Genomic DNA, 23,573 nt, shown 5'->3' with positions numbered 1-23,573 from the left:
ATATAGAAAACATTTTATAGAAATAATATATATTACTTATCGCCTTCCGTCTCCCCTCTTAAATTATTTTGTGATTGGAAGGGTTTTTCATTCACAATAAATCCACCGGTACGTTCACCCTTGTATCTCAAATCAAAGCTCACTCCGTTTTCCTTCTTCTGAAGCGATCGTGGACCCTAAATATGAGACCATTTGTGTTAGTCCTTCAGGGGAAATCCTATTTCTTTCATTTAGCAGGAAATGACAACCCAATTCTGTTGGGTCATCTTAGCGTCGCCCCCACTGAAGCCCTTGTCTGTCGCCTTTTGAAGCTTATTTAATCTTATATCTATCCACACCGTTGCTGTTTTTTTAGCACATTGTGTGTTTTAAGGATGTTTTTCAAAGGGTTGATGACACTGGAGAGGTAATAAAAAAAAAAACACGACAAGAGATATTTTACTTATTGGCTGAAAGAAATATTGTACAATTTCTAGGGGTCGTTCAAATACAATGGGATTGAATTGAATAGTCGAAACCAAAATTAATTAATTTTAATTACATAATTATATATTTTTCATGTGTTATTTAATATTTATATATATATATATATGTATATAACTATGAAATGACAATAATATAAAAACACAACAAATATTTACATACATTTCACACATATTTTGTTGTCTGCTTTTTTACTTTTTCAGTAAATGCCAAGAACCATAGCATCATTTTCAAAAATCTACCAATTTTTTATTCCATCTAAACAGCTATTTGTTATTTTTCCCTTTCTCCGAAGACATTTATATCAAAAAGTATTCGCATTTTGTTTTATGTTGTTTTGTTTGTGGAGCACATTCCCAAGATGCAGTTTGGGAGAAAATATTATTACAATTTGTAACAGAATTTTTTTTTTTTGAGAATCTTTCCTTATTAGTCTTCTCAACCGTCTCTGGGGCACGAACGCTGGAAAACACTTACTTAATATAACACAATGCAGAAAAATGTTAAAACCAATTCTTACTCTGTGTTTAATATTCACCCAAATATTATAAATATAAATCAACCTCATAACTGTTTTTTTTTGTTTTTTTTAATAAAACCATTGAATACTGTGAGCTGCCTGAACAGCAGCTTATAGTCTAAAAAGAACAACAAAAATAAGAATAAGAAGAAAGATGCTTCGGTAATGGGACCAGTCTTCCGTAACAAACACATATTTTTTATTTTTTATAATCAGTTTTACTGTATATTTCCGAGTTTTCTATATTTTTATCTAGTTCATTTTCTGATTTATATCATATTGCCATGTTTTTTATTTTTATTTAATTCTTATCTTATTTCATTCACAGTGGTCAGCTGGAGGACTGCAAGTGGGCTGCCTAAATGATTGGAAAAACATCTATCTGTCTATGTATATAACTATCTATCTTCATGTAATTCAGACTTCAGTACTTCTGGTGAGGTGTTAAACTCATGTCTAAACTCCTCTATCAATTGATCAGGGGTCTCCGAATACAATAATACAAGCAATTATTTATTGACATATCTCAAGAGAGTTTTAGGACATACAGCAAGGCAGTGTGCGGAAAGTCTACAGAGACAGGGCTCCACCTATTGGAATAGTACTGGTGTGTGCGAACACCATGTTATCTGATCTCTACACACAAACTAGAGAAGGGAATGTGGTGCGGCTTTCACAAGCAGGAGAACAAGGTACAGACATAACTCATAGGGTAGCGTGACCCTCCTAGTTAGGTGAGCGTAGGTTACAAGAACAAAGTATGTGAGCATTGGTTATATGAAGAAAGCATCAATTATTGCATTGTTCTACACTATCAATCAATCCATCTATCCACCTATCTATCCATCATCTATATATCCATCAATCCATCTACCTACCTATCCATCCACCTATCTATCCCTCCATCCATCCATCCATCCATCCATCCAATCTGACCAAGAAAGCGTTTTCCCAAATTCCAAGAAGTTGTGGAATCGATGGCCAATTAAAATGCACTCCAGGTCCCTAGAAATGACTTTGTCTGGCCTATAGCTTTCCCTCGCTTTTCTTCTTCCATTTTTTATTTTTTTTTTCATCCAAGAGCAGAGAAATAAAGCGGCTGAATCCTTTCTTTATGCCATGGAGGACCCTTCCTCCACCCTCCCCATCCATTCCCCCATGTCTTCCTCCATTAGCCTCCGCAGCTCGAATTTGACACCTTCTTATTGGGCGTGAATACGTTATACAGCTGCCTCTCTGTATCCCCAGATTAACAGCCAAAAGCTACAGGCCAATCAATTACCCCCCTGAAAATTATTGGTGGCGGCCGCTTCAGCCCCTAATACCGCTGCAATCTCTGTCAGAGGGGCCGCAGACTAATCTCAGCGAGCGAGGCTGAATTTAGCCGACATCCCAGGAGAGAGACAGAGACTCTCTTTGCCGGTCGCTAACTAGCTGAGGCTTCCTGTGTGGCTCCTCCGCCGCTATCGTGTGTAGGAAGAAAAAAATCGAAGATAATGATATTTTTGGAAGAGTACCTTGAAATCGAAGATTTGACAATGTTTTGAGGGGTGGCTATCGGCGCCTTCATGAGATACTTACTCACAAGAAATATTGGAGAAACACTCGTAATTAGCGACGAAATGTTCGGGTCTTTTTTGAGACACTTGGCGAGTCAAAGTTCAAAGTGTTTTATTAGTCAAGTGTACAGTACAATACAAGGTCATTCAGTACAATGAAATTCTTAGGGCATGACAGGAAACAACCACGTAGTGGGAATAAAAAGATAAAATAACAAGACAAAGATAAGGTGGAAATAATTTTTTCCACAGAGTCGAGTTACAATAAGGGCAAGAGGTCGAAGTGTATGTAGATACAATTAAAATAAGAAAATCCTAAAACGGAAACTAAAAATTGGACATTGTAGCAGTTCCAGCAGAATTAGGTCAGTCTTGTCGCTCGGTCGTTCGGTTTTGGTCGGAGTCAGTTGGAGGCACGGTGAGCGAGGGATGGACCCTCCTGGTCAGTGGATGACAGTCACAAGAGTAGTTTAGCTGTTGAGTTGTGCATGGAATTCTCCCAGGAATCAATTAATTCTGTCACAATTGTTTATTTAGTGGGAACAGAAAGTGTAAATCAGTCACATATGAATCATGCCAATGGCCTAGACCTTTTTTTGCTTTTGTCTTCAGACATCAGTCCTCTGTAACTATTATTCAGTTTGGAAGTCCAAGGTTCACTTACTCGCCCACTCCTTTACGGAAGCGACTCCAAACTCCAGGGTAATTTAAAAGCAGGCCCATGCAGAGATGTAAACAGGGGCAGGTGCTCAAAAAAGTAAAGGCACGTGAACCCCCAGCTCCGGTTTTAGGCATTTTGCCACTCTGGGGGATCTGTTGACAGAGAGAGTGATTGACAAAGTGTTCCCATTACGCACTGTGTTTGTTTTTGGGTTTTTTTTCCATTCCATAAGGAAACGGAGCAGCACAGCGGAGCGCAGACCACGTGCGCCCACGATTCTGCGCATTGAGACGGCCGTGATCTGCGCTCCGCTGTGCGCACATCGAGGGAAGGCCGAGGACACGTTCCTCATGAATTTGCATATCTTATCCAGAGAAAAAATACCCGCCTGACAAAAAGGGCACCACGGGGGAAAGGGGCAGCCGCTCCCGCATGTGCCTGGTTAAAAGATGCGTTTGCTACGAGCAAATTGTTTGTGCATCCCACATCACTAATTATGACCAAGCAAAAGGTTAAAGGTCAAAGGTTCAAATACATATGAGGTGTTTAAAAACAATGACAACGTGTAAAAACATATAAGATAAGAACATGAATTTGATAAAAATTAATAAAAAATAACAAACAATGTCTAGTCGCATATCACAATAGTATATATTATATATAATAGTGTATATTATTTATAAAATCAAGGCTTTCAATAAAATTGTAATAATTTCATCCACCCTCTTTTTTTGTGCTTTATAACTTTGGGATGTTGAATTCCATTATGTGCTGACACATTGTATTTATATTTCAGAAAACCGTTGTTAACCTTTGGGGAAGCTGTTTGGCCGTCCAACTTCAAACAAATAAACTGTCAGGTGGGCGGTGTCAGGTGTGTTGAAACGAGTAAATCAAGCCGTTTCCAAAAACAAAGTGAACTATAAAAAGGAAATTAATTTTGTCTTGTTTGGCATTTTATACCCTCGCAGACGCCTCTTGCCAGAGAGGTACGACTCAAGTCTGCATATTAATGAAGACGAAACATCTGGAGCTGCTTCTTAGAGAATAAATTAGGAAAAATGGCAAATATGTTTGTTTTTTTTGCACCACAGCCACCGTTCCACGATTTATAACGCCGGCCACAAGTTCACGCTTTAGTGAACCTCGACAATGCGAATAAAACTGATATAAAGTCAAGGTTTTGAGGAAAAAGTTGACAGCTCATTCATTTTTCTTGCCCAGAAACAGACTGTAAGAGGATATTATCATTCACACACTTTGTCATCCTGTTTAGTATTAACTACAGTGAAAATCTCCCAGATCTCCCCTAAATTTGACAAAATGGAGCATTTGGAAGAAGGCAAGGCAAACCTTATTTTACACATGGAAAACTCAACTTTCCCTGTACGCTTTGGAGTTCTGTAGATTTTATATGTTATCATCAGGTAATAAAAAAATCTCCGCTCATACCGGGATCCATATTGATTGATTTCCGTCCTTAATAGTGGGTATTGACAGAAACTCCCATAGTGGGGTTAGTTTATATCAGGGTAAACCTGTAACGAACACGACACTCAACCAAAATCTCAGCACTTTATTTAGCAGGACACAGTAGGTAGTAAGACTGGAGGTACTTGGAGAGTAATGGTTGGTGTTATGACCGGACCCTTTGTCGCGGTTATGACCTGTTCTGTGATGAAGTGTCTGGCCAAGGTCGCCCCAATGCCATGGATTTCTTGTGAGCTGTCCAGGCCAGTGCCTGTATAAATCAGCCCCGTCTTGTTAACAGCTCAATCAATAATGGCCCGAAAAAAAAAAGAAAAAAAAAGAGCCCCTGTCCATTTCGGCACTTCATCATGCCGCTTGATAAATTAAAACCACTTAGGACGGGGACCTGGGGAAACAGAGACCTACACAGGGGTTCATCCGCACCTGACTCAGCATAACTTAACTTACCGTGGTACGTCTGGAGCTCGGAAAGGGGGGACTCCGAGCGGCATCGATGTTAAATTAGGATGCATGGCGGTGGACTATTGTCTTGTTCCACGGCCGTCTTCTGCCTTGCCAGACAGAAGGACCAGGACGCCCCGGAGATAAGCACATGGACCTTTTTGAGGAAACTTAATAAGCTCAGAGGGAACTATTAGGGGGGCAACTGATTCCTGTGACCTAGTACTCAAAGTGCCGCATCTCGCTCAAGGGGTTTGACACCGTGGCAAGTGCCGGGGTTGTAACGTCATGAAGGGATTTGAGAGGGTTATCTCGTATGTTTTTCTGTGTGGCTTAAAAGTGGTGAATTGACTTCAATGAAAGAGACTATATGGAAGGAAAGTAACATTTCATAAACATATGGTTAAAGTTTGGCGTTAGCGAGTCCATGCAATGATAAAACGCAATTGATTGTGATCAGGAGAAGCCCTGAGATGGATACCTCCCTATGGAGTTGTGAGGCTGTTGGTGACGGAGCGTCGAGATGACCTCTCGGTAGAATTGGGTGGTACCTGTTACTAGTGGAGATGGGACCTGATGCTGGTGGAGAAGGGGTGGAGCTCGAATCTGATTCTGGTGGAGATGGAACCGGATACTAGGGGAGATAGGACCTGCCACAAGAGCAACAGTTGTTTCCAATCGTTTTAGGCAACCACAGGATTGGATCTCTGAGGGCTTGGCAGACTCTGATTGGCTGAGTGAAGTAATTGCAGGTGATTCAAATCTCATGACTAGCGAGATGATGCAAAGTCGTCTTCCTGTCTACAATTTCAGCTCCATTTGAAATATGTAATTGTGCTCTTTTGCGTCCCGTATCGGGCCTTTTGCTAATGAAATTTGCCGATGAAGTCGGGCAAGCAGTAAAATGATTTTTGCGTTCTGATGTTCATTTGTTTTAGTTTTGTAACAAAAGCATCAGATGCACCGGCACAAACAACAATAAACATTGCTGGAGTCGTAACAATGCAATGGACGTTGTTTGATCACAGTGCCTGCTCTGCATTGTTTACGCTTTATGGTTAAGGGTAATTTAATATCATGCGCTGGTGTTAATGACGTTTTAAATGAATTTTTGGGTGTTTTTAACGGCGTGCTGTTTCCTCCATATGAGCTCCACTGATCTCCTCTTTGGTGGTAATTGCTTTCCTTTGGTTGTTAAATTGGTTTCTCTTTATCTTAACCTGAGCTTCCACCAAAAGAACCTTTGATTGCGCTGTTCTCCATAGACACAGCTCTTATGTAGGAATGGCAAATGGCATAAACACCCGTGCTCTGTATTAACTATGCAGGGCTCATTTGGAGACCGCTGGAATCTCATTTGAGGAGTCAAAACTCATCGCCGTGTTTTGCATTTACATGCATGTCGGGGTTACATACATAAAGCAAGACTCCAGCAGTGTGTTATTTCCTGCTGTTGCGGTAGCAGTAGCACTACTCATTAAAAATGGGTTTGAACCACATTCAGCGAGTCACACACGCTGAATGAGAACGCCTAGTGATGAAATGTTCTTCTCTTTTTGGAGACACTCTGCTCTGGACGAGTGATTCAGTAAAAAGAGTAATTCAAATTGTCTCCGAGCTGTAAATGGAACCCTTGCCGGAATGTTTTAATGCTGTCGAAATAAGTGTAAATCTGTCACATTCAATATCAACCCGAACAAAAAGAAACAAAACAGACTCCTGAGTCATTTATAAAGGATTAATTTCAATACGAACGCAGCGGTCGCAACTCTCGCATCACTGCTAACCATGAAAAACAAACAGTGTGGCTGTGGATGTGTGTGGAAGTGGCTAAGGGGGAAACAAAATTATTTGCATGGGAAGCATGCACATCATCACGACTCACCCCCACGCATCTCTGTATGCAGGTGCCTCCAACCGTTTAAGCGGAGAATGGGCGGTGGAACGCCAGAGTGGTGGGGCTGACAGACTGATTTTGTTTTTCCCCGTCCTTGGTTCCTATTTCCTTTTTTTATATTTCATTTTTTCCATTGACTGACTGATTACCTAAGGGTGTGGGGACGGAGCATGGAGGAGGAGAGTGAATTAAAATAAAAAATCCTTGAGGAGGAAGAAAGTGTGGGGTGGGGGTTTCATTTCTTTGTTTCTTTGGAGGCAATTTGGCGACAAATAAATTATCGCGCCGCCTTTTTTCTCGGTGGAGCTGTCCTAGCCGAGTGGTGAAACCATCCATTAGTTGTTCGTCAGCTGTCGGCCCGTTGCCCTGTGTTGACAGCAGCAGCCGCCACCAGACAGAAGCAGCGTACATAGTTATTAGGCTGTGGGAGAACGATAACGCACACAGACACGGAAATGTAAAATTTAACAGGTATACGGGTAAACAAAACAACAACTCTATTCTATACAGGTTTGATGGTGCTTCTCCTTACAGTGATCCAGGAATTCCCAGAGTGATCCTCGAGGACTATTGAGAGCCCACCAGATTTACTGTGAAAAATGTTCCAATTCCACTTAAAATGCCTAAATAATGGAAATCGGCTTTTCTGTGGTGAGATCAAAATGACAAGGCGGTAATAATTAATGTAATTCATCAGTTGGAGCAGAATATCAGCTCTGTGTTCATCAGAACAAGCTCAAGTCTCACTTTGACATTGATAACTATTAGTAGTAATGAAAGGTTTGACTATTTTTTTTGAGATTCGGTTCTTGACGGGTCGCTCAGTAAAAAGAGTTGTGAATGGACTTCAGTCACATTCCATATGGATTCGTCCCAAATGCCTCGGCATGTTTTAGAATTTAATTTAGTCATCACTCATAATTTTTTCAGTCAAAGATTAACTTGCTTACCCACTCTTTTGCCAGAGTGAGTCCAGACTCTAAGTCATTCAAAAGATTTGTTGGCCATAATCATAAGCCCAGTTGTACCAGTCTTTGGCGAGCGTAGTGGTGGATAGTGGTGTGATGGGGGAATGATGCGGGTCTGACTGTGATGCTCTGCTGTGTGGTGATGCCTTTGTTAGTCCATCCCTCCATCGCCCCCCTTCTCCTTTGGAGCCCGGTCCAACCAAATAGCTTGGATCTGTGGATAACGTATTTTCATTTTTACAAACAGCCACATCGCAGTGCTGATCAGTATCAGTGAGATTGAAGGCGCTGCAGAGCTGGATCTGGGGAGATCAATCCTGACTCAGAGCAATGGGGAGAGATGATAATATGCAGAATATACTGTAGATAGAATATATCAGAATCTGTTTATTCGGCCGAGTACATTTTCATATGAAAGGAATTGGTTGTGCTAAGGATGGGTACGTTGCTGAACAGATAATTAACATAATAAAAGCTTAACAGCCTGAAAAATAATAACTATTAATAAACTATTTAATTATATAATACTATATATATATATATATATATATATATACATATCATCTGAATTAATACATATGTTATCTTTTGTGCCGCAGAAGCCAATTTTCTCAGGTGCAAAATGTGAATGCGTACTTAACGGCTCTAAGTAGGTTTTTAAATTCCTTGAAAATGAAAATGATAATAACACTGTGATGCGTCGGTTGGAAGCGTTTGAAATTGAACACGTAATACAGATGATGGGGAAGGCGTCGCTTCTTTCTATGGCTAAGAATTACCTGCTGAAATGAATGAATTTTATTTTAAATAGGTTCATATTTGACACGGCAGCTTAGGTAGCTTAGTTTACGTTCCACTTTGTATCGTTTTTTCATCCCCCTCTTTCTCTCTCTCTCTCTCTCTCTCTCTCTCTCCTCCCGTGGCTTTTGACGCGCAGCCAATATGTCCTTGATTTTCCTTATTTTATTGTTGCTGTTCCACCTTACACTACACCTGTGTTCTTCTCCGAGCCTAATCCTTCACCGGGCTTGATCGCAGCATTATTGGGGGTTTTCAGGGAGTGTGTTGCCCTAAATCTGAGCCGTGTTTTCATGACATCGGAACACAACGTCGCTCTCTGCTATTCATAGCCCAGATTAGTCGGTGCTCATTGTTTTGTTGTCAAAACACGACAGAAATAGCGAATGTGAATGTGTTTGTTTGTGCGTGTTCTTCTGGTCTTCAGGCAGGTGGCGACGTCATAGGAAAAACACTGCTGGTGTCAAAAAAAAGAAAAGAAAAACTCACTCAATACATGCCTGAACTTTTAATGACTCCATGGAATAGTTCTAGTCCATATGCTCTGAGTGATTCCGCGTAGAGGATTTCTGAATCTTCAGAGAGGAAAGGGCAGAGTTTGGTCTTGTTTTTTGTGTTATTGTTTTGATCCTCAATCTTGTATCTGCCATGGCACAATATCTTACTTTCTTTCTTGCTTTGTCTTATTATTCCCACGGCACTGCACCACTATCCTGCTTACCACTGAAAACCCCACAAAATGTCAAACTGGGCCTATTTTTACAGCCCTAAGTGATGCAAAAACGGCCAAGGCATAATTTCTTTGGAATGTGACCGACTTCCACTTCCACCACCAAAATAAATACTTTGGAGATTTCTCTTAGGAATTCTCGAGAGAATTCCATTCACAACTCGGAGCCGAACCAACTCTTGTGACCCTCGTTCATGGTTCAGACAGTCATCCCTCACTCGTTTCAGCGACTGAATCAAAAAAACAAAGGGCTGGAAAACTGAACGTCTCTTTTCACTGAGTGACTCGTCCAGAACCGAATCGCACAACTCTGCACAACTGGAGAGTTGATAAACTCTGGTTTAGATGATGATATTTTATGCAGGATTCTCTCAAAAAGGCCACACACTGTATAGAAACTGTCACACCAGTGTAAATGAAAAGGATTCTGCATTGAAGGACTTAATGGATTGTTCTATTGCATATCTGTAGCATGTTTTATTTGTTACATGCATCTCAGGGTTTTATTATTGATGAACTCTTAGACAGCCTGTTAAAGATTCACCGTACTAAAAAATATGTTTGTGTCTTCTCTTCCTGTATAATTGAAAACAGTGCTATGTCAGTTATTACGTACATATTTCATAGGATTGTCTGAATTACATTGCCAAGTCCCAGAATTCGCTTCGAAACTGAAAAGTTTTTTTTTTCCAACATGTGCTTTTCTTTTTTTTTGTCAATTTTTATCCAAAAATACTAACCACCAGGCCCGGAGAGGCTAATGAGGAGAAGAGGGAAGATTCCCGGTGGGCCCCTGCTTGTTGGGCCGGTGACGAGGCAATAGTTAAAATTGTATCATCGCATTTACAATAATTTACAGCGCTATGCTGTGACTTCTTGCCCAGCCCTCAGTGCCTCACATTCTCACACACACACACACACACACACACACACACACACACACACACACACACACACACACACACACACACACACACACACACACACACACACACTGCTACTGACATACCACCATGACCCCATTGGATAAAAACCAGAGCTGCCCACCCACACGAGAGGCCCTCCAGATCCTGAAAGACTGAAAACTACTGAAGTGTATTGCATTCATTCAGGAAAATTTTTATTCAGACAGTTTTCATGTGATAAACATCACGTTATAACGGACATTCGTCCGGAATTCCCAAGGAATGAGGTGATGTTTCACTGACAGCGGCAGCGCTTACAGTCGGTTGCTGTTTCAATGGCGTATTAGGGGCCGTCTACAAGATACATGTCTCAATTTCAAGATAAAAGCTGTTTTTTATTTACATTTTTAAAGTTACAAAGTTCAATAGCTTTTTTGTCATGGGAGCACTCAAATTTGGTCTGTATAATTACAGGATCTAGTCTTTGGCCTGATTTCAAAATAAAGGTATTTGAACTTTTATTTTGTAGTTTATTTTGCAAAATGTAGTTTATGTCCTCGTGTTTAGTAGTTTTCGTAGTTAGTAGTTATTATATATTTTGAGCATTATTGAACTTGGAAATTAAAAAATTTCAAGGGAAAGGTCTTTGAAATTTTATTTTTTACTGGTTTCTTTGTGATTGGTGTCAAAAATGTGGCCCAACACGATATTTGCCAATCTATGGATTAGTTGCACTGGTAAGGTGTCCTTACATTATTGTCCCACACAAACAAACTCATTGTCCCAGATTTGGTTTGTTGACATTAGGTCACCCTAGGCGGACCCCGCCACCAACAATGGAAATGGCATATAGAGGAGTGCATTCATGATTCAAATATATTGGAAATTGCTGTTTCATATAAACTGCCAGCTAAATAAAAAGTAAATAAATATTCATACAGATCTGCAGTTTAAGACCTTTTCTCTAAGGTATTCCTTCATATTTTACTCATATGCAGAAATGTCTGTTTACTTGTCTCTTAAATTCTCTCTCTCCCTGATTCCACGTCAGAGCATGAAACATGCCTGTGATCTTTTAACAATCAGGCATTGTCACAGTTAAACGTCCTTGTTGTCGTCCTTCTTGTTCTTCGTGATCATCGAGCCTCCAGCCCCATCGTTATCGGTGTCACAGCTCCCTCGGTCTCTCTCTCCATTATCTACATGTCTCGCTGCATGGTGGATGCTGTAATATTTAATTTATATTTCAATTCATGATTGTGTTAAAAAATAAAAAATCCAGTCAAAATATTTAGGAAAACATGACAGCAGGGGTTCAAAGCTAAAACATATTTTTCTCTTTCTTCGTAATAAATTATTTTTTGGTTTTAGTTGAGTCTGGACACTGAACAACAACCCAAATGTTCATACTTTATTATTATTATTATTATTATTATTATTATTATTATTATTATTATTTAAATTATTGTTATCATCATCATCATCATCATCATCATCATCATCATCATTATTATTATTGTTATTGTATTCATCATACAACCATATGGGTATTTATATTTATATTTATATGCAGTCAATACTAACATCCTAATGCACCTTCCATAGCCATTTTCTAGTCTACTTCTATGCTATCTTATTTATACGTATTTATTTAAAATATAAATATATTTATATATCGATATATTTTTTTATTTATCCCTGTTCATGAAATCCAATAAACATATTCGGATTTCGATCCAGTCCAATCTAATCCAGTCCAGTCTAGTCTGGTACAGTCCAGTCCAGTTCAGTCCAATCCAATCCAGTTTGATCCAATCCAATCCAATCCAATCCAATCCAATCCAATCCAATCCAATCCAGTCCAGTGTTGTCTGTTACAGTCCAGTCCAATCAAAACCAATAAAATCCGGTTTAGTTCAGTCCAGTCCAATCGGATCCAGTCCAATCAAATCAAGTCCAGTCCAGTGTCTTTTGGGGTTTTGACCCTCTGTCTTCCTCTCCACAGACGGACTGCTCCAGCGACAGTGAGAGCGAGGATAACTTCATTGTGGTACCTCCGCGGGACCACCTGGGCCTGGCCATCTTCTCCATGCTTTGTTGCTTCTGGCCACTGGGCATCGCTGCTTTCTACTTCTCACAGGGGGTGAGGAGACACACCCACACACCCACACACACACACACACACACACACACACACACACACACACACACACACACACACACACACACACACACACACACACACACACACACACACACACACACACACACACACACTCTATGGGGGTTATATACAGTACATATATAGTGCTGTATGCTAATGACATGCCAGGGGTTATCAGGCATAAAAAAATAATCACAACCTCTCTACCCACTCAAGGGCACTTATTTAGCAGTGGGGCATCAATAACCCAAGGCCAGGCAGTAATGGCAGCTGCAGGCTCTGTAAACAGCCAGAAAGAGCCTTAAGGAAAAGGGCTTTAAAGTCACCCCGGAGGCTTTCATCATGTGTTCAGGGCTGAGAGGGAGGTGTGGGAGAACCTCCCCAGATGAGAGGCGGGCTTGCTCAAAACTCAGGTATTTCATTTCGGGGCGCGCCATTTTTTTTACACTGGGAGGTCAAACAAGCTCACTGAATTTAAAGAGTTTTCATATTCGATACATATTTCATATTTTCATATTTCATATTGCAGTAGCTCTGTTGTTTCATTCCAAAATAAAATACAAATAGACGGTAAAAATGTGAATGAAAAATTGGTTTTCAGTCCTGTTTATTCTTAACACAAAGGATCTGTTTTCATTTCTACTGCATAGTGTATATGAAAATTCTCTATCACTCAGACCCATTACTTCTTGCTGTGATATTGTGATATTGAAAAGCAAAAAATTGAAGTGTCTTCAGGAGGCCAATCATTTTCAAATGTTTCAATCAGTCTTTCAGCTGAGTGAAAGATTGCTACTAAGGTAGTGCCAGTGGAAAAAAGAAAGAAAATAAAAAGTCATAATTATCAAAATATGAAGTAAAATAAAATCTAATAGAATGTATTTTAAAAATATATATAATACAACTATAAAATATAAAATAACATGTAAAAATGTTTTAATAAAAACTAGGGCTGCCCCCAATTAAAGATTTTCCTAGTCAACTATTAGTCGTTGGTTCAAGCCATTAGTCGACTAAGCGTCGCTCATTTACAATATTAATTTAATCATATAAATATATGTTTCTTGGGCATCAGAAAATGGTTTATGAGTTCCAAGGCTGAGGAAGAATGTTGAATGAACATTTTTAACACTGTGCTACATTACAGATCAATACAAAACCTAATAACCAGCCTTTAAAATATAAATTGAATTTACAAACTCTGCGGGTTGCGCACGCATGAAACAATCCGCCTGTTAATTACACCGGTTAAACAATACATCGGGTAGACTTATTAGGCCCTATTATTATTTTATTAATGTACACATTTAAATTACATATTGACATAATTTGCACTGATCATTTGCGTACAGAAGATCGTTTTCCGGGTGTCAGCGTCCCCCCGTCGGGTGTATTTCCCGGTGGCGTGGATCCCCACCTGTAAATCCCCGCTCCCCGCTGTAAAGCCGACGGTCGTCTGGGAACCTCGACGCATCAGGTTCATTTTGACAAGGCGCAGCTTGTCAAAGAGTTTTTTATTTTCCTGCGACTCATCGACCAATGAAAAACTTGGTCGACTAAGGCTCTTCTCATCAACTAACTTTTGGTCGACAATTTGACGGCATAGTATATATGTAAAACTATATATGTATATTGCCTTGCCAAACTGACCTTTGATTGTTATTCTGCATGTCTAATGGACTGTATATTGTAAGACTTGACTTCTCTCTTTTTGCCTCTGTGTACCGTTTGTGCCTGGAAAATCTCCACAAAATCATAATATTTCCAGGTAAACCGTAGCAGAATGGAGGGAAGTTACAATCGAGAATATCCTGCTGGCTGTGTTTGCTGAATTCACTCAACACACACTAGTCGGCAGTGCAAAGTAGTGAATCTGCGATCAATATGTTTTTACCCAGTAATAAATAATGGATATGTACTGAATCCAAACTCTTTCACATTCCATGAACCTACCCCATGTACCGTTCATGTCTTATTTCTTTATCTCAGGGGCTACCGAGAACTGTGCTTATTATTATGGCCGACTCATAGTAAGTGATGCAAAACTCATGAGCGATTCTTTCCTAGTGAACAAATCTTTCAAATGACTTGGGAATTGGGGGTCACTCCGATAAAAGAGTGGGCGCGCAAGTGAATCTTCTACTCACAAACTGAAAAGAATCCCTTAGGACTAAATTCACGCTCACTCTGCATTACACCAACTCAATCGAACGAACCAAGAGTCGGAAAAACAAACGACTCTTTACTCTTTACTGAGTGACTTGTCAAGAACTGAATCTCAGAAAAGACAAACCTTTGAAACCCTTGACCGAATAGTTCTCACATTCATGTTCTGATGAACACAGAACTGATGGATTTGATGAATTAGTGCACCCTTGCAATTTGAACCATGCAACACAATATTTAGTTTCCACTAGTGCATGAGAACTCACATCGGTTGCACAGCCAGTTGTGACGTGCAGGGTATACACACATCCTCTGATGCACATCATCATTAGTAGTAGTGTCCTGCAATAGCCTATATCATGACACACAGTCCAACCACATGTTCCACCCGCTAAAGAGATGATCTTCACATAAACAGTGGCTAATTATGTAGTAGTCTTACCCTACAGTCTGTGGGCCAGTATTGATTGATTGCTCTTCTTTGTCTGATGTTAATTCCATAATGATCCTTACCCCCTGAAGTCAAGCAGCAGAAGTTAAGCAACAGTTTTTAAATACTACTGGCCCATACTTGGGTGATGCGATCAGACACGTAACGGGGAGACCCGGGACACGTAAGTGGGAGGCCTCGGTGGGAGACCCCGTTGGGAGACACGTAATGCACAATAGGGATTTTGCGATCAGACACAATCAGACGCGTAACGGGGAGATCCATTGGGAGACCCCGTTGGGAGGTCTGTTGGTCAGCCCCTGCGTCTGACCGCAAAATGCCCATTATTCCATTTCCATTTTTTTCAAATCCCAGTGTTTAACTTGACAGGTATATGCTGTTATCATACAAGGAGCGGATCGGCACCGCTTCCTTTATTTTTGTCCGTGCAATTACCACCAGGTCTCTACAGACGGTACTAGCGTCACTCTAAATGCGTGTGGCTAATTGCGCCGGTGTTGGCAACTGGACGCTGTTTGCAACGAGGCTCATTTGCATTGTATGGGAACACTTTCGCACCAAACACTTGCAACACTTGATTTAATTATGCGCAAATAGCACTGGCACACCGAGACGCTATTTACGTTGCAGTGCAGTTAGCTGTGCATTTCACTGTTTGCGGGGGCTTTGTGCATTAGACGCTTGCTTTTTCTGTTATTTGCAATGGTTTAGCGGCCACAAAAGCCACGCAATCCTTTTGTGAATTCACCCCTCAAATTATTATATGTAGCTCTAAATACCATTACGCAGGAGAGGTTACTATTTAGTCTTCAAATGAATGTGGAATTCTGCATTGGCCTCTACATCAAAAGTCTCTTTCACTAAATTCTTTTTGGAGGCTTAAAGCATTTAACTTCTGCGGACGGGAGGAGATCAAGGCAGATGAAGGCAGTCACTCTATTATCTTGTCAGCAGCTAATTTCATTCTTCCTGCGTAATTATGGGGAAGTGATGGCTGCACTTACGGATGGATGGCTTCTCTGCCAATCTCCAGTCCTGTACACAGAGTGGTCCAGAGCTGTCAGAGGAAGACATGACGGGCCTCCTTGAGATGGATTTCACATTCAATAACCCACTTTGTTTATTCCATTCAATTATAAAATAAGCGACAAAATGACTAAATATATGCTGCATAATTACTTCATTTGGATTCATATCAAACATGGACTGATCCGGAGTCGTGATTGACAATGCAAACTGGATCCTCTTATGAGGAGCACTTCAGCAGTCTGCATCTTCGGCTCAAAAGACTGGAAGCAGGAATCTGTATGAATCTGCGGCATCGCTGGATTGACTCAGGGTTGCCGTGGTGACAGCAGCAGAGTGAACCATGAGGAAAGGTGTAGGGATGATGGCTCTCCCACTACGGGGGACAGTTACAAACAAGTTAGCGGCTGTAATAGAGTCAGCAGACAGCTGGTCGATAGTGTTTTCCGCCCACTGGAAGGTCTGAGAGCCTCTGGTAATCCCGGGAGAAAGGTCAGTGCTGGTGTCATTGTGTGAGCCCGAGTCCCGATACAGACACAGCATAAACACTTGTACAAACAGGTGGAACAGGGGGGCTTCAAGGGATTTTTGTTTTGGCCCACTTTCAAGGAATACAGTTTTAAGAATTATTACTAGTACGATGTGACTTTTTAAATTTGTGTACATTTCCGTCACTGTTCAATTATTAGCACCAATTTCATTAAATTAGGTTAAGCCTATGTACTCAACCCTATATTACCAAGGTTCTATGTTTCCTCAATCCTATGTTCTTAAGGTCCTATGTTCCCAAGGTCCTAGGTTCTTACGGACCTATATTCCCAAGGTCCTATGTTCCCTCAATCCTGTTACATGGACAACGTGTCCATCATCCCCATTTCAGCTATTATTTACTGAACTAGTACCATCAAATGATCCATTTTTGTTCATATACCAGAGTGATCAACAAATGATTGAGAATGTAGGTATGTGTTCAGTTTAAAATAAATGACATTGAGGGCACACAGGGTCCTGGCAACATATATAAGGTTAGCAACTCCCTTCTTTGGCATCCTATCCAGTCAAGACACTTGGAAGATTTGTTCCGTTTTGGTCCCCTTCGTATAAATCTATTTCCCGCTTCTACTTACACACACAAATCCACTGTATCAGCACCAGCCCCAACACGGTCTGTGGAAAACTAGCTGTAGCTGCCGCTTTAGGATTCAGGATCCGGAGCCAACTCCACAAAGTCGATAATGACTTGAACAATCCGGGGAGATATCTGGGGAGAAAAGCTTTGAGCGTTAAATTGGGAAAAGGGAATTAAGTTTCAATTATATTGCGGCTAATAGGGTGAATGCTTTGTTTGGAGACGCCAATAAATGTTTATTTGCTTCTTGAGACGTCTGTGCAGAGCGTGGAGTTTAGAGGCTGCGGCGTTTCCCTTTCACTGTTATGCAAATAGCAAACACCCCCCTGAAGTTCTCTGAGCGGGACACAAATCATCCTAATGGAACAAGATGAACGGACGATCGTGTATGATGGGGTGTGCGAGACAATTTGTGTGTGCGAGAGAGAGAGAGCGAGAGGTAGAGAGAGAGAGAGAGAGAGAGAGAGAGAGAGGGGAGAGGGGAAGTTATAATAGAACTTTTTCATTCATTACAAATGTATTATTGTGAGTTATTATAATTGAGTTATTGTTATTATACTTGTAAATGTGCTTTATATATTTGTATATAGAAGGAGAGAGAGAGAGAGCGAGAGAGAGAGGGCGAGAGAGAGAGAGAGAGAGAGCGAGTGAGAGAGCGAGAGAGCAAGAATTTGGGAATTTATGATGTTACTTTTTCATCCATTACGAAGGCATTATTGTTATTATTGAGTTATTATTATTATTATACTTGTGACTATAGGGGAGGGAGAGAGAGCGAGAGAGGGGGAATTAGGGATGGTGTAATAACACCACTTTTTCACCCATTATGATTATTGTTATTATTGGTGTATTTTTGTTATATTTGTAACACAGCGAGGGAAAGGGGGAGAGAGGTAGAGAGTGAGATAGAGAGATAGAGAGAGAGAGACAGAGAGAGAGAGAGAGAGAGAGAGAGAGATTTTTTTTTGATTTTTAAAGCATCTTTATTTTAACATTTTCTCTAGTTCACAGAGAGAGAGAGAGAGAGAGAGAGAGAGAGAGAACTGGGGAAGTTATATCACTTTTTCATCAAGTCTACATAGATTATTGTTGTTATTGAGCTATTATTATTATTATTATTACCCTTTCTAGAGAGAGAAAGAGGGAGGGAGAGAGAGAGAGAGAGAGAGAGAGAGAAAGAGAGAGAGAGAGAAAGAGAGAGAGAGAGAGAGAGAGAGAGAGAAAGAGAGAGAGAGAGAGAGAGAGAGAGTCTCTCTGCGCTCGCTTATTTCACTTGTTTTTTTGGGAGCGCTCAGAGTGGACTAAGTGTGCGATGCCATCAACTGGCACATTTCAATCACTCTGTCAAGGTTGAGCTGATGAAGACATCCAACTATATTATTCTAAAGGGGATTAAGGGGAAAAAATTCTCACACAAACACACACAAACACACACACACAAACACATATGCAAATTTTTCACTCTCTCCATCTCTTTGCTCAAACAATCCGAGGGTCAGTGAAAATGCTTTAATTTAATGTAATTGTTATTATGCTGAAGCAGAACTACACGTCTGGCTAATCGCTGCGTTTAATAAAAACCTGCTTTACAAATTACAGAACAATCCCTTCCACTCCATTCCAGCATTAATTGAGCCATCCACACATTAAAATTAAAACTCCTTGTGTAGATTTTTCTCTTTTCAAAGCCCTTGCTTAGAGCCCCCGAAAAGTTAATTGTGCGTCTTTTTCAAAAGGGGGCATTGGAGGATAATTTACCCCGTTTTCTTTTTTGTTACCTAATTGACATTGAAACCTACGCACGGGCCTCTAATGGTTATTCATTATTCGTTTCATATAATTAGGCTCTATCGCTCTCTGTAGAACTGTAGAAATTAAGGCAAGGTGTCCGGAATATTTGAATAAAATAAAATACATGCTTTGAGAGGTCGTGAGACAAACCAGATGGAAGCGGTTTTAAATAAAGAAATTGTTTTTTTTGATGTTGTGTCACAAAAGGAATTCAGCTATGTGTAGTGACTTTATTTGGGGGTTATATTTTTGCCGTTTTTTATTTCTTGTCTATATATATATATATATATATATATATATATATATATATATACACAGTATACCGCATTTCCTCAAACAAGTAAACAAGTAGTCAAATAAAAACCTGGCCTCTAATAAATGTCGTCGGTGTGGTCTACACTAACAAGCCTGCCTCAAATACAGACCAGGGGAAAAAGTGATCGCCGCTGCGGTGCTGTTCCAGTGCAGAGCTCGGCTCCCAAACAGAGCAAATAAAAACATTAGCCGTTTCTGAATACCAAGTACGCGAAGTCCGGACTTGCGGACTTGGTAGTTCAGACTTGGCAAGTTGGACTCGGGAGTACAGACTCCCGGGGACGGGAGGACGCAGGGACGGTCATTCTGCGAAATGCATTCTGGGATACTTGGCTGTCCCAAGTCCACACAAGTCACCACCGATGCATCCTCGATAAAATGGGCGGAGAAAGTCCACATCCGGGCATTTGGACTGGACTTGGCTTGATGTGTACTTTGAATTGGAACAGTACTTGGGCTGCGACTGATGACGTTTCACAAGTCCACAAGAACACAAGTACAGACAAGAACGCAGATTGAGAAAGGGCCATTGTGTAGTCATTGTAGATGTATTTAATGCACTCCATTTCCTACTGCTGTGTGGCAGATCACTTCTTGGGGCAAATGCCAAGCTGCAAACAGGAAGTGGTGCGTTCAAGACGAATTGAAAAACTGTAATTCCCCTGTCGGCTAACACCACAAGTTTGATTTTTAGGGTAGCTACTAGCTGTCTTTTTTCACCATACATGTGTTTTCATACTAAAATTTGATGAAATATGCTCATTATACAGAGGGAATAAGATATAAAAACCTGCCTCTAATATAACCTGCTTCCAATAAAGCTCCGGTACCCTCTGCAGTTGAGGTAGCCCCGGTCACTATTTGAGGAAATACGGTATTATTGTATTTTATTTTTTACATTTTATTAATTAATTAAAGATTTTGATTTGACATAAATAAGCATTTTATTATTATTATTATTATTATTATTATTATTATTATTATTATTATTATTATTATTGTTGTTGTTGTTGTTATTATTATTATTATTATTATTATTATTATTATTATTATTATTATTGTTATTGTTTTTATTATTATTCTCTATTTCGTTTTACACAGCCTTCGGAATTTGCCCTTCAGAATTTTACTGCAGTGTATTTGAATGTCCGGAGGAGGATTAGGGCCACAAGTGAAAAATGGATTTGAGTTCAGACTTTAAAGTCAGAATTCTAACTTCTAACTTGTGAATGAAGTAAGAATTATGAGAATAAAGTCAGAATTATGACTTTAATGTCAGAACTCTTCTTCCATATGTATGAGTACATTTGACAAATGAAGAATCTTAAATCTACATTTGTGTACGTCATGCTGGGTGAAAAAATGTGAAGAATAATAAATAACAAAGAAGTTATGATTTTGTTTATCCCTAATGCTTTTTGTAAAAGATATTCCATTTAATCCATTTATTGGCTAAATCATTGTTGAAAAATGTCTCAAAAGTTCTCCATCCTGATCAAAGGGTGTAAAGGACTATAATGTACATTTATTTAGATGTTATTTTTCTCCTTCATTTATTATTTAGAAACTGAAAACCAGTGAAACTTTCTAATCCGTTTATCCTTCGGCACTCATCTCGGATAATGATTCCAAAGTCTCATCCTTCACAATTTCACAGTAGCTCCCATTTATTTTATTAGTTCTGAGTAAAGTAAAGTAAGATAAAAAAAAAAAAGCAAAGAGCCATTTTTCTCATTTCCAGCCCCTTGTCACGTCGCCCGATAAATAATTCCTACAATTAGCACTGTTTCAAGAAAATGGGGGCATTCTACTTACTTACTCTCATTCCATACCTTTTCTGTCTCTCTCTTTCTTTCTCCCTCTCTCTCTCTCTCTCTCTCTCTCTCTCTCTCTCTATATATTTTTTTTTCTCCAGACCAGCAAGGCGGTGAACAAGGGCGACTTCCCGTTGGCCAACATAGCGTCCCGGAGGGCCTTGTTTCTCGCCGCCCTCTCCATCACCATTGGCACCGGCGTGTACGTGGGGGTGGTTGTGGCCCTCATCGCCTATCTCTCCAAACCAGGACACATATAGCCTCCCCGCAGCCTGGAGAATCAACCCCCGCCCCCTTGTCGTCCCTCCACCCCTCCCTGCATCCATCCCCTCCATTGATGCCCTGGGGACAGCACTGCTCCTGCCGAGGAAAAGTTTCTTGGGATGTACAGTTTCCCCCTTTCCTCCTTCTCCTCCTCCTCCTCCTCCTCCTCCTCCTCCTTCTCCTCCTCATGTTCTTCCTCTTTCCAAAACTTTCTATCCCCGCAGGGTCCTCTGTCATCTAAGTTTAGCCACAGCGACTGGGGAGAGGTCAAGAAGGTAAGGTATGAGGAAGGGACCAGATAAAAAGAAGGGGGGAGGGGGAGGAGGAGGAGGAGGAGGAGGAGAAGAAGAAGAACAAGAACAAGAACAAGAAGAACAAGAACAAAAACATAGACAAGAACAAGAAATGGGGAAATCGGGACAGTTTAGCCGTTTCTCAATAACAAGTACGCGAAGTCCGGACTTGCAGACTTGGTATTTCAGACTCGGGAGTACAGAATCCCGGGGACGGGAGGACGCAGGACGGTCATTCTGCGAAATGCATTCTGGGATACTTGGCTGTCCCAAGTCCACACAAGTCACCACCGATGCATCCTCAATAAAATGGGCGGAGCAAGTCCACATCTGGGCATTTGGACTGGACTTGGCTTGATGCGTACTTTGAATTGGAACAAAAATTGAATTGCGACTGATGACGTTTCACAAGTCCACATGAACACAAGTACAGACAAGAACGCAGGTTGAGAAAGGGCCTTTGTTTTTTTTTGTTGGGGTGTTGAACTCCAGCAGACAAAAGTTGGAGCCTTCGTTAGGTTTGTCCGAATCAGCCCCCCCATCAATGTTTTTTTTGGACAACCCACACCACAGCACAGAACATGACCCTCCACCTAAGCCACCTTTGTGGGCGCTCTACCCAAGCCCATGTCTCCAACGTCTTAAAATTTTCTTTTACCTCCATCTCTTCCATCGCCTCCATCTCCTCCATCTCCGTCGTCCATCACGCTCGTCTGGGTTGAGACCTTCTTTTTCTTTTTTTTCTTGAGTCTTGTCTGCCATCGCCATCAATTCGGACCCCGACATAATAACCTTGTCAACATGATAACCTTGTCAACAGCGAGAAGCGCTAACAGCTAACGAAGGCTCGTCCGCTCTCCACGAACACAGAGGCGGCGACTGTCACCCTCTCTTGGCCGACCTCCCAGAACAGATGAAACCAAGATGACCACACAGGCCCGAAAGCTTTTATCCGACGCGTCTCCAGAGTAACTCCAAAGTTCATAGAATGCAAACTCTTGTGTCGAAGATTTATTCCTGAAAAGTGGCGTCATTTGGGGTGGGCGTTTGGGGCTTCAGCCCCAAATGTTTTTATGAATAGCCCCCCGATCTAAATAAGCTCTGCGGGGCCCGCTCTGTGCCCCAATCGCTCCCTCTCTGACAGTACTATGTCCCCCCGGCACCCCAGCGATGGAGCACCCGTTTTCAGTTCCCCAAAAATAGTGTGTTTTTATTTTAGATGTAGGTTATTTTATTTGACTCCTTATGGAAAAAAACAAGCACCGTGCGGCACAATGGGGACACTTTCTCCGTCACCCCCCTGATCTCTTTGCATCCTAGCAACGCGCCTGTTCCCGACCTTGTTTGAAGGGTTCCTTCTCTTGGCCCTTTTTTTTTGAATGACAACAAGAGGGAAGTCATCTTCTCCTCAACATCTTAAAATAAAAGGTTTGCAGCACCTAGGCAACTGAGGAGCTTCATAGTTTCAGAATGGAACTAAATATAGACTAGAATCTGCATGGACAAAGGTTGTTTTCATTTGTATAAGCATCAGATTCTGAGCCAGAAGAGCAACTGGACCCTGGTGGCAATTAGCACAAAGGGCTCATGCCACCAACAACCATATAACTGATTCGATTTTAAAACAACCGAGCCTCCAGCGTTACTCAAATACAGTCCGGATCCTCAGAAATGCAAAGAAAAAATGCAGCGTTGTGGTTTGACGAT

The 23,573-nt window shown here is 40.8% G+C and overlaps 1 protein-coding gene across 1 annotated transcript in view; it reads left to right on the top strand.

The window, feature by feature from the left end:
- The window catches only part of syndig1l (synapse differentiation inducing 1-like), a gene marked incomplete at both ends in the record, with an annotated part of 34,252 nt that extends 12,683 nt beyond the window's left edge, over window positions 1-21,569 (top strand). Inside the window, 2 exons of the mRNA XM_080024421.1 lie at window positions 12,459-12,596; window positions 21,411-21,569. Coding sequence (XP_079880547.1) covers window positions 12,459-12,596; window positions 21,411-21,569 — 297 coding nt within the window. The remainder of the gene's footprint in view (window positions 1-12,458; window positions 12,597-21,410) is intronic.
- Window positions 21,570-23,573: the final 2,004 nt, after the last annotated feature.

Source organism: Zeus faber, assembly GCF_960531495.2.
Source record: "Zeus faber genome assembly, chromosome: 2".
Lineage (NCBI taxonomy): Eukaryota > Metazoa > Chordata > Actinopteri > Zeiformes > Zeidae > Zeus > Zeus faber.
This window is presented reverse-complemented; position numbering and strand designations above follow the sequence as displayed.